A 10603-nucleotide genomic window follows, 5' to 3' on the forward strand; every position below is an offset into this window, starting at 1 on the left:
TAGCGAAGATTTGCGTCATAGCCTGCGACACACGTTTCTATCAGCAGGGTGGGATGCCAGGCAGGTGGCTGTTGTAAACAAACCGGGAGATAATAAAGCATGGAAATCCGTTCACAGATGGCGACTACATGAAGGAGTCATTCATCAAAATATTAGAACACCTATTTGCAGAATTCAAAACCAAGATAATACAAAAAATTAAAGACATACCTCTCTCCGCTACGACAGTAAAGGAAAGGGCTATTAAAATGGCAGGTAACATCACCGATCAGCAAACCAAGGACATTAATTCAGTGCCCGCATACTCAATTGCCTGTGATGTGACCGCTATTAAACGCGCAGGTATGTGAAGTCCGATGGGCCGCAAGAAGAAATGATCAAATTAATACCACTGAAAGACCAGAGGCTGTGCTGTGTAAATAAACACCAACCACCGGATTTCAGTGGCTATTTAATCGTGAAGGCTCATTATGTATTTTTAGCCAACTTAGTCATTTTTATAGTAGGCTAATATAGCTAATATAGATACATACAGCATGCGCTTCCTTCATTATAAGGTTATATAAGGCTTTACATTTTTTGCGGCTCCAGACATATTTGGTTTTTTTGGTCCAATATGGCTCTTTCAACATTTTGGGTTGCCGACCCCTGCCCTACGCCTTCAAGCTAAAGGGAATTGGGTCATCCCTACCCCTTCACGTAAACAGGGGTAGGGCTAAGGGGTAGAATTGGGATTAGGCCCAAATAATCACGCAGGGAGTTAGATTTAGTTTAGTTACTTTAGCGCCGCCCGCGTCCCTTCTGCTAGCTCTCTTGTTTTTCCCGTCTTTATTTGTCTCAGTGTTGTATATATTGTAAATATTATATTTTTGCCTTACTTACTTGTTCTTTATTTTTGATTAATTCGTTGTTGTTGTTCACTTTGGGATTGTAAATAAAAGCACACATTTTTTTGGCATTACTTTGGTTGTCTTTCCACTCATTCACTGTTTATATAAATATATTTTAATTAAATAAATGTCAAACCCCACAATCCTAGACTAACATCAGGGGTTTGTAACACTCCTGAAAACACACAACATTAAAAATCACACATTTGACCTTTGTCTAACAGGGAAAACCACCAAAAATCAAGAATGCATGATTATATGGTGTCATGGCTTTGCGTTTAAAAAATGTAGTTATAATGGAAGTAAATAGGGGAAAAACAACCACCAACATAACAAAAGGATAGTCAATTTACCAGAAGTGTACACTGCAAAAAGTGAAAACTTAAACAAATGACTTCGACTTGTTACAATTAAATGAATTAAGTTTGACAAACTTAATTTATAACAGTTTTCAGTAATAAATTAAGTTAATTATCTTAGGTGTTTTAGTTTTAGGTTTTAGCTATTTATTTTAGAAAACAAGAATGGAACAGTACACACAGTACAGTCATTTAATATAATATTGTAAATATAATAATAATAGTAAAAACTACTTTTATTAAAGTAATTCCCTTCCCTTGTTAATATAAAAATAATACTTTAATGTTTTGAGGCAAATACAAGTATTGCTCATTATTGATATTGAACAATACTAATACTTGCCATAAATATCTTACTGAAACATGTTACACCTTCATTACTGAAATAACATGATATTCATTACTGAAAACTGTTATAAATTAAGTTTGTCAAACTTAATTCATTTAATTGTAACAAGACAAAGTAATTTGTTTAAGTTTCCACTTTTTACAGCGTATTGTTGAAATTTCAAAGCATTTTCCTAAAATAGGTGTCAAAATGTGATTTGCCACCAAAAAACATTCCATTTGCTGAAACACAGAGAAAGTTGTGGCCAAATCAAGCCTCAAAACTGGATGAAAACATCCCCAACTGCACACAAGAGTTAAAACATACACAATCCCAGCACACACTCCTGAGCACGAAAGATGTAACGCTGCAAGGATGTTTTCAAAATGAACTTCTAGCTTCCAACTGATCTTAACAAGGACAAGACACGATGTGTATAACAGCCATTTCTACAACAGGCCTCATGAATTTATCAAGGGGATGCATAATTTAGAGTAGGTCTATAGCAGCAAAGTGTGTCTTAATATTCTATTTCATCTGAGTGCGAGAGGCAGGTGTGTGTCTGTGATCTTCGAGAAGAAAACGCTGGAGAAACTGAAGGGTTGGACAAGCACCATTACCGAGACACAATTCAACAAACCCAGTGTTTTAACAAGACATCTGTCCCACTTCTGCTAACACGCGCACAACTCTGTAACGCATCTCATCTGTGTGTGAAGCAGTTTAAAAGTATCTGCGATATTAATTGGAAGCGATTAATTGGGTTCTGTGCGCCGGCATCTAATTATGTTTCTCTGATACAGCAGGTAGTCAGCGAGACTGTTTTAATCTTACGCAAGGAACAGAAAAAGAAGGGAGAAATAATTATCTAGAGTTTTCCTTTATGCGAAGAGCAACTAATGTAGGTGCAGCTTCACAAAGTCCTCGAACTGTGCAAGACTGAATGAAGTTGAATTCAAAAATAACCTCTCGCACTTTTTCTTGCAACCAGGACAGGTTCTCCCTTTTTAAAGACATTCATTCATTCATTCATTTTCTTGTCGGCTTAGTCCCTTTATTAATCCGGTGTTGCCACAGCGGAATGAACCGCCAACTTATCCAGCAAAGTTTTTACGCCGCGGATGCCCTTCCAGCCGCAACCCATCTCTGGGAAACATTCACACACACACTCATACACTACGGACAATTTAGCCAACCCAATTCACCAGTACCGCATGTCTTTGGACTGTGGGGGAAACCGGATCACCCGGAGGAAACCCACGCGAACACAGGGAAAACATGCAAACTCCACACAGAAACACCAACTGAGCCGAGGTTCGAACCCGCAACCCAGCGACCTTCTTGCTGTGAGGCGACAGCACTACCTACTGCGTCACTGCCTCGCCTTTTAAAGACAATTTGATGAAACTATAAACTACATTTTAGGATGAGATGCATCATTATTTGGTCCTAAAAATAACTATTAACATTAAGTGGATTGAACATAAAACAATTAAGTTGTCCCCTAAAAACCTCAAGAATTGAGTTGTTTCGGCTCATTTTAAATAAGTCATTTGAACAAACAGCAAACGTCATTTTTTTGTGTAGTATGACCCCTTAAAAAACTGAAAGTAATAAAGACAGAAATACTGGGAGAGCGGTTTATAGTTCAGATGAAAACTCTGATGTTTAATCTGCAATTGCCTCTCTGGATATACCACTAACCTAACCCCCCCCAAAAAATACTAATACTTTCCTTCTTAGACTTTACAGACCTGACACTTGCCTATAGCACTTATTCATTGTTGCTCTTATAATTGTGTAAATTGCTTTTCTTGTCCTCATTTGTAAGTCGCTTTGGATAAAAGCGTCTGCTAAATGACTAAATGTAAATGTAGATGTTTATGGTAACAATTAAAATCCCTGTTGATGCAACTTGACGCTGTTGAAAGTTGTAGCAATTACATAGTTTAACCAATGGGTGGCGACAAACAACCATCAAAAAAATTGCCACTGAATGGTTCTTCAAAAGGCGACACAGTGGCGCAGTAGTGCTGTCGCCTCGCAGCAAAAATGTCGCTAGTTCGACCCTCGACTGGCTCAGTTGGCGTTTCTGTGTGGAGTTTGCGTGTTCTCCCTGCATTCGCGTGGGTTTCCTCCGGGTGCTCCGGTTTCCCCCACAGTCCAAATTGGGTGAATTGGGTAGGCTAAATGTCCATACTGTATGAGTGTGAATGAGTATGTGTGTGGATGTTTCCTAGAGATAGGTTGCGGCTGGAAGGGCATCTGCTGCGTAAAAACGTGCTGGATAAGTTGGCGGTTCATTCCGCTGTGGCGACCCCGGATTAATAAAGGGACTAAGCTGAAAAGAAATGAAATAAATGAATGAATGGTTCTTCAAAACTGATACAGCTAGTAATGAAGTAAATTATTGAATCATTTATAAATGAGACTGTGGAGAGGGGGCGAGGCCGAGAGCCGTGGAAACAAAATGAGTCTTGCGGAGGAGCTCTGGATTATAAGAGGAGGAGTGACGACAGAGGAGGACAAGAGAGGTCCAGGCCCGGATGTTGTGTTTTTCTTCAGTTCGACAGTAGTCTCTCTGTTTTAAATAAGTCGTTTGAACAAACAGCAAACGTCATTGTTTTGTGTAGTATGACACCTTAAAAAACTGAAAGTAATAGATTGTTTTGTTCCGATTAAACCAGAAGAAAAAAACACAACAAAGCAATAAAATGACCTCAGAAAATATGAAACAGAAGAATATAAGAAAGAAGATATAAAGAACACCTCTTACCTTTAACAGGTATTTAGGAGACTGAGAGGAGAGAGAACAGTTCAGACAGACAGAAAATGTACAGAGCAATGAAGAACAGGAGTATTTTACAATGAAAACAAGACACAAGAGTCTTAAGAGATTCTGGAGCAAATGCATTGGAAAAAATAACTACATCACAAGCATCACTAGGTGCAATAAATTCATTCAGCTTACATTGCAACATGCGTATGTTAAGTGAATGGCATTTATGTATGATGACCTTCTGAATGTAAAGACTAGCACAGACCTTATTTCTTCCGCTGTTGAGTTGCGGAGGCAGAGATCTGGAGGCTGCTGTCACTCTTGCTCTGGATGTGGCCAGATTACCTGCTCAGCAAAAGAAGAAACGCATCAGTGGCACATCAATCCTTCTTGGCTGAAGCACAAATAAATAAAACAACATGGTAGAAGAGCGCTCTGGGCTTGCAAGCCAAAAGAACGTATGTTTGAACCCTGGAGGAGATCCACGAAAAGCCTGGATTTCAATTACAAAGACTATGATCTTGATCAAGAGCCTCAACGCCAGACTGCTCTACTCTTATAAATAAACATTTGCAATAGTAACCACAATAGTAACTAGGGGTGTAACTGGTCACAGTTGATAAAGGATCTGCACAAAATGTAAATGACCAGTGGATTAATAACTTTGTTCGTTCATTCATTCATTTTCCTTCGGCTTAGTCCCTTATTTATCAGGGGTGAATTTAATTGACAACTAATCCGGCATACGTTTCGCGCAGCGGTTGCCCTTTGAGCCCAACCCAGTGGTGGGAAACACCCATACACTCTCGCATTCACCCACGCATATATACACTACGGCCAATTTAATTAATCAATTCCCTATTAGCGCATGTGAGGGAAACTGGAGCACCCACCACGGCACCACGGAAATGCCAATTGACCCAGCCGGAATTTGACCCAGCAACCTTCTGTGCTAACCACAGAGCCATCGTGCCACCCGGATTAATAGCATAAATTTGTAATGATCGCAGAGAGCATTGAAAACATTTTTTCCTGTAAAATATAATGATGATGAAAGGAGTTGCGGAGGTGTAACGGAGGCCAGCTAGTAAGTGCTGTGCTGGTAAACCTCACTCCTCTGACCCCTAAAGGGGCTCTAGCGACAGATGCTAGACGCCATGGTCTTTATCCTCCTTGGTAGAGCAACCGACTCCCATGCGGAAGGTCGCCGGTTTGATACCAGCTCGGAGCGGGTTGGATGGTGTAGGACTAGCGGCGTTACAGAGGCACCTAAACGCTGTCTTAGGTTATTAAAAGGTGTTTTCTATCACTACTTGTTTAGCCTCTTTAAAAAATGGGGACCTCAATTCAAACACCCACACAACCTAAATTATAAATGATGATGATGATCTGCATATGTTTATTGGTCTTTCAATGCGCTGCATTCAAATTTGTGTATGAGCGAGAAAGAGATTCAGTTTTACATTTTACAGATATTTACAAAGTTACAAACAATCAAATAAGACAGAAATACTTGGAGAGTTGTTTATAGTTCAGATGAAAACACTGATGTTTATTGTAATAACTAAAATCCCTGTTGATGCAACTTGACGCTGTTGAAAGTTGCAGCAATTACATCGTTTAACCAATGGGTGGTGACAAACAACCATCAAAAAATATGCCACTGAAAATGTTCTTCAAAAGGCGACGCAATGGCAAGAAGCAAGAAGGTCGCTGGTTCGAGCCTCGGCTGGGTCAGTTGGCGTTTCTGTGAGGAGTTTGCATGTTCTCCCTGCGTTCACGAGGATTTCCTCTGGGTGCTCCGGTTTCCCCCACAGTCCAAAGACATGCAGTACAGGTGAATTGGGTAGGCTAAATTGTCCGTAGTGTATGAGTGTGAATGGGTGTGTGTGGATGTTTCCCAGAGATGGGTTGCGTCTGGAAGGGCATCTGCTGCGTAAAAACCTGCTGGATAAGTTGGCGGTTTATTCCGCTGTGGCGACCCCGGATTAACAAAGGGACTAAGCTGAAAAGAAAATGAATGAATGAATGGTTCTTCAAAACTGATACAGCTAGTAATGAAGTAAATTATTGAATCATTTATTATAAATGAGACTGTGCAGAGGGAGCGAGGCCGAGAGCCGTGGAAACAAAACGAGTCTTGCGAAGGAGCTCTGGATTATAAGAGGAGGAGTGACGACAGAGGAGGACAAGAGAGGTCCAGGCCCGGATGTTGTGTTTGTCTTCAGTTCGATAGTAGTCTCTGTGAGGAGCTGCCGTATGTTTTTTTTTTTTTTTAGTAAATTCTTTAAATTTCGTTGGTTTTCTGACTTTTTTCTGACGGTCCGGAGGTCAAATCATTACATTGGCGAACTGTGAACCTACACTGGTCTCACAGTTCGTTTACGATTATCATGCTACCGATTCGGTTCAATTCAATATTTCGGTGCACTGATGATGCTTTTCATGCACAGTTTTATATTTTCTTCACAGCAGAATTCTTCTATTAAAATGTGTGAATATATTTATATTTTTAAACTATTTGTAATGCAATTTTGTTATTTAATACAAAAAGTCAGACATATAAACTGTACCTTTAAACAACACGAGCATTTAGAAAATAATATAAACAAATATAAATACCCCGCTCACTTTCTGATCCTTGTCTAGTTCTCTTACACCCCTTTGATTGGTCACACCCTCAACAAAAAAGGCTGCGATTGGCTCTTGAGCGCTGAGATTTTCACAGATGAGTAACACTGATACGCTGCAGGGGCGATCACAGCTGATCCATGATAGACACGGTGGAGAAAACTCTGCAGGCACGCGCTCGTGTCTGTATCCAGAAGTATCACTGTATAACAGCCGAGAGGAGAGGAAAAGTAACGCCAGCAGGTCAAATGAGCCACAGTGAATGAGTGAGAGAGAGAGAGAGATGGAGAAGGGAAATGGGGCTTCTGCTGTGTCCGTGAAAGACTGATACAGCAAACACACACAGTGAAATTGTGCACAGTTTCTGCGTTTTTAAGTAGTTGAAGCGTAAATACTCGCGCTCGCCTTCCTCACAGAAGTAAGCTATGGCGACATAGCGCATATGAGATAAGTGTTGTCAATACATAATAACCGGTTATGATTATTACTGAACCGATACCGAATTGTCCGCGTCTGCATCGCAGAAACAATTAACTATGACACCCCTATTGCATTGGTGCCGAAATTTTCCCATTGATGGGTTGCAGCTGGAAGGGCATCCACTGCGTAAAAACATGTGCTGGATGAGTTGGCGGTTCATTCCGCTGTGAATAAGCTGAAAATGAATGAATGAATGGTGCCGAAATCCAGAAAGGAAGGAGGAACACGCTGCCAGGAAGTCTTCACAGCTGAAAAGGGTGTGGTGCCATCAAGTCAAATGAGCAGAATCTGCCTCCTGAGACGCTCAAGGCCAGCATGGCATGAAGCTTGCCACCATCCATCACAACCTGGAGAGACGGCTGCCGCCAGTGAGGGGACGGAGGAGTCACCCATTTACTGGATGCAAGACGGGAAGGCCAGGAGACGCAGGACTTACAGAGTCACTGCGATCTGCTGAGAAGAGCAGAGAGCGAAAGGGACGGGGGGCTCACGGCCGGGTACCCTGATTCCAGAGGAGCTGTCGCCCTCCAGCCGGTAGTAGCAAAGTGGGAGGACGTCCACCGAGGGGGTTTGTGTAATAAATGGAAAGCAAATGACAATTGTCATGTGTTAATAGTGAAAATTGTACATTAAAATAAAGTGTGAGCAACATTTTTAACCGATAGTCTCAAGGGAGTCAGCGTTGACCTTGTGACCTATGCTCCCCGCATAATATCCCAATGTCAAATCCATTCAGTAAGTCAGTTTTCTCTGTTTGGTAATACATTCTCTCTCTCTCTTTCTGCTCGCTCTTAAACACATACACACGTCTTCGGGATATGAAGCCCCACTGTTGCATATGCAGCACCGTCTGAGCTTTTCAAAAGTTTCTGCGCAAGATGTCCAAATGTTTTCCCTGGCTGGGTCTTCAGAGACTAAACTCTGATTAATGGTACTGAAGGAGCCTTTGAAGCCGGATTGGTGACATCAAAGTGCTAATCCATGGGTGGCAGGAGTTTTATAATGAGTGGGAAGCATTTTAGCACGTTTCAAAGGCTCCGGCGCATGAATAAACAATGGCAGCGCAGATGTGCCACACACCTTTAGAAAAATACCCACCGCCGAAACGCGGAGCGTAACTGTAGCTACAGCGCGTCTGTGTGTGTGTGAAGGAATCTAGGGAAATGAAACATCTGTTATTCTTGTAGTCTGCGCCTCAGTAATACACCAGATGACAGATTAGAGAGGGTCACAGACTCAAACAAGCAAACAATAAGTCCAGAAAACAATTATCGTTTTTCTTCTCATTTGTTTCGTAATGACCGGCTCGTGTGAATGAGCACGCATGGTTCCCAGCGATCGCAGCAGATCAGGTTTAATTGCTCTATTTGTCAGGGATTAATTGAGTTGCTCCAGATCTTACTATAGCTCAGCAAAACCGCGCTCCTGCCAATGAGATTACAGATGTAGGCTGCTGGTAAATGTTAAACCCTGACACAGCACTGGAAGATGGGTTTATGGGAAATGCTTTCACACTGACAGATGGGTGCTGGTGCTGGAGCCAGGGGTTAGGCTTATTCTGTACATTTCCAAATGGAAACATCAGCTTCCAAAGGTCTCAAACCAATATTTCAAATAAAAAATGGTCTAACACCGTTTATGTATAATCACGTACAGTATATATACATTCTGCATAAACACAGTTTATTAGGTACACCTTACAAGTACCAGGTTGGACCCACTTTTGCCTTCAGAACTGCCTTAATCCTTTGTGGCATAGATTCAACAAGGTACTGGGAATATTCCTCAGATTTTGGTCCATATTGACATGATGAAGTCACACAGTTGTTGCAGATTTGTCAGCTGCACATCCATGATGCGAATCTCCTGTTCCACCACATCCCAGTGGTTCTCTATTGGATTGAGTTCTACAAACTGTGGAGGCCATTTGAGTACAGTGAACTCATTGTCATGTTCAAGAAAGCCTGCTGGAAGTAGCCATCAGACGATGGGTACACTGTGGTCATAAAGGGATGGACATGGTCAGCAACAATACTCAGGCTGTGGTGTTGACACGATGCTCAATTGGTATTAATGGGCCCAAAGTGTGTCAAGAAAATATCCCCCACACCATTACACCACCACCACCTCCAGCCTGGGGTGCGTTTCTGAAAACCATCGTTAGCCAACTATGGTCACAAGTTCCGTCGTTACAAACATAGTTTGTTGAGTTGGTGTTTCCCAAATTCATCGTTTCAACGCACATTCGCAAACTGCGTCGCAAACTTGAGCACTTGCAACTACACCTCTGGAGTTGTAGTTAGAAACATAGTTCCTGGCTGTGTTCTATTCCCACTTATCCCCCCATGCTCAATTCATTTAGAACACTCTAACATTTTAACTTGGAATGATTAAAAATAATAAAGCATTAAGGTCATCTCTCTTAGGTGTCATTTGCTTTCAAAGTTTTTTTACAGTTCAGTTTTAGCGATCTTCATGTTTACAATTGTGCTTTGGAAATATTGATGTCATTTTGAACAGCCTCATGGCGAAAACTATAGGTGACCTATTATTTAAAAGCGGAATTTGTTACGTCTCCAAGCTTTAAAAAAAAAAAAAAAAAAAAAAAAAAACAGCATACGTCAATGCTTTTAAGTGTGTTATTTAGTAAGTATCTGTACTGTATTTGAAATTGGCCTGCTGGTTGGACATTTCTGCAGCGGTTTGCATGTGTCAAATTGTAAAAGTATATATATATATATATATATATATATATATATATATATATATATATATATATATATATATATATATATATATATAAACAAAAAAAAACTATATCCTGCTTAATAATAATAATAATAATAATAATAATAATAATAATAATAATAATAATAATAATAATAATAATAAATATTATTATTAAAGTATGATTTTTTTCATTTCCTAATAAATAATAAATATAAAATTTCACTTCTTAATAAATCACCTCATTATTTATTTATTTATATAATTCTAGAATACATGTTAGCTTTTGTAAGTAATTCTATGTTTTAGAATAGAATATGTAATGTTCTTAATAATATTTGTAAAGGATACACAGGCCCTGTATGTACCATTTGCATATATTTCAATTAATATGGAAAATGGGTGCATG

The 10603-nt window shown here is 40.1% G+C and overlaps 1 protein-coding gene across 25 annotated transcripts in view; it reads right to left on the reverse strand.

The window, feature by feature from the left end:
* The window catches only part of myo3b (myosin IIIB), a 214525-nt gene that overhangs the window by 94787 nt on the left and 109135 nt on the right, over positions 1–10603 (reverse strand). For 13 of the 25 annotated variants that reach the window (XR_012385108.1, XM_073912422.1, XM_073912412.1 and 10 more), the window contains one exon: positions 4622–4701. Coding sequence is in view for 24 of the 25 variants with exons in the window: in XM_073912422.1 (XP_073768523.1) it covers positions 4622–4701 (80 nt within the window). In the remaining variant the exon portion in view is untranslated. Of the gene's footprint in view, positions 1–4353; positions 4375–4621; positions 4702–10603 lie in introns of all 25 variants that reach the window. The other 12 variants (XM_073912420.1, XM_073912414.1, XM_073912427.1 and 9 more) reach the window with 1 other exon arrangement.

The sequence above is a fragment of the Danio rerio genome, chromosome 9, assembly GCF_049306965.1.
Source record: "Danio rerio strain Tuebingen ecotype United States chromosome 9, GRCz12tu, whole genome shotgun sequence".
In the NCBI taxonomy this organism is placed as follows: Eukaryota; Metazoa; Chordata; class Actinopteri; order Cypriniformes; family Danionidae; genus Danio; species Danio rerio.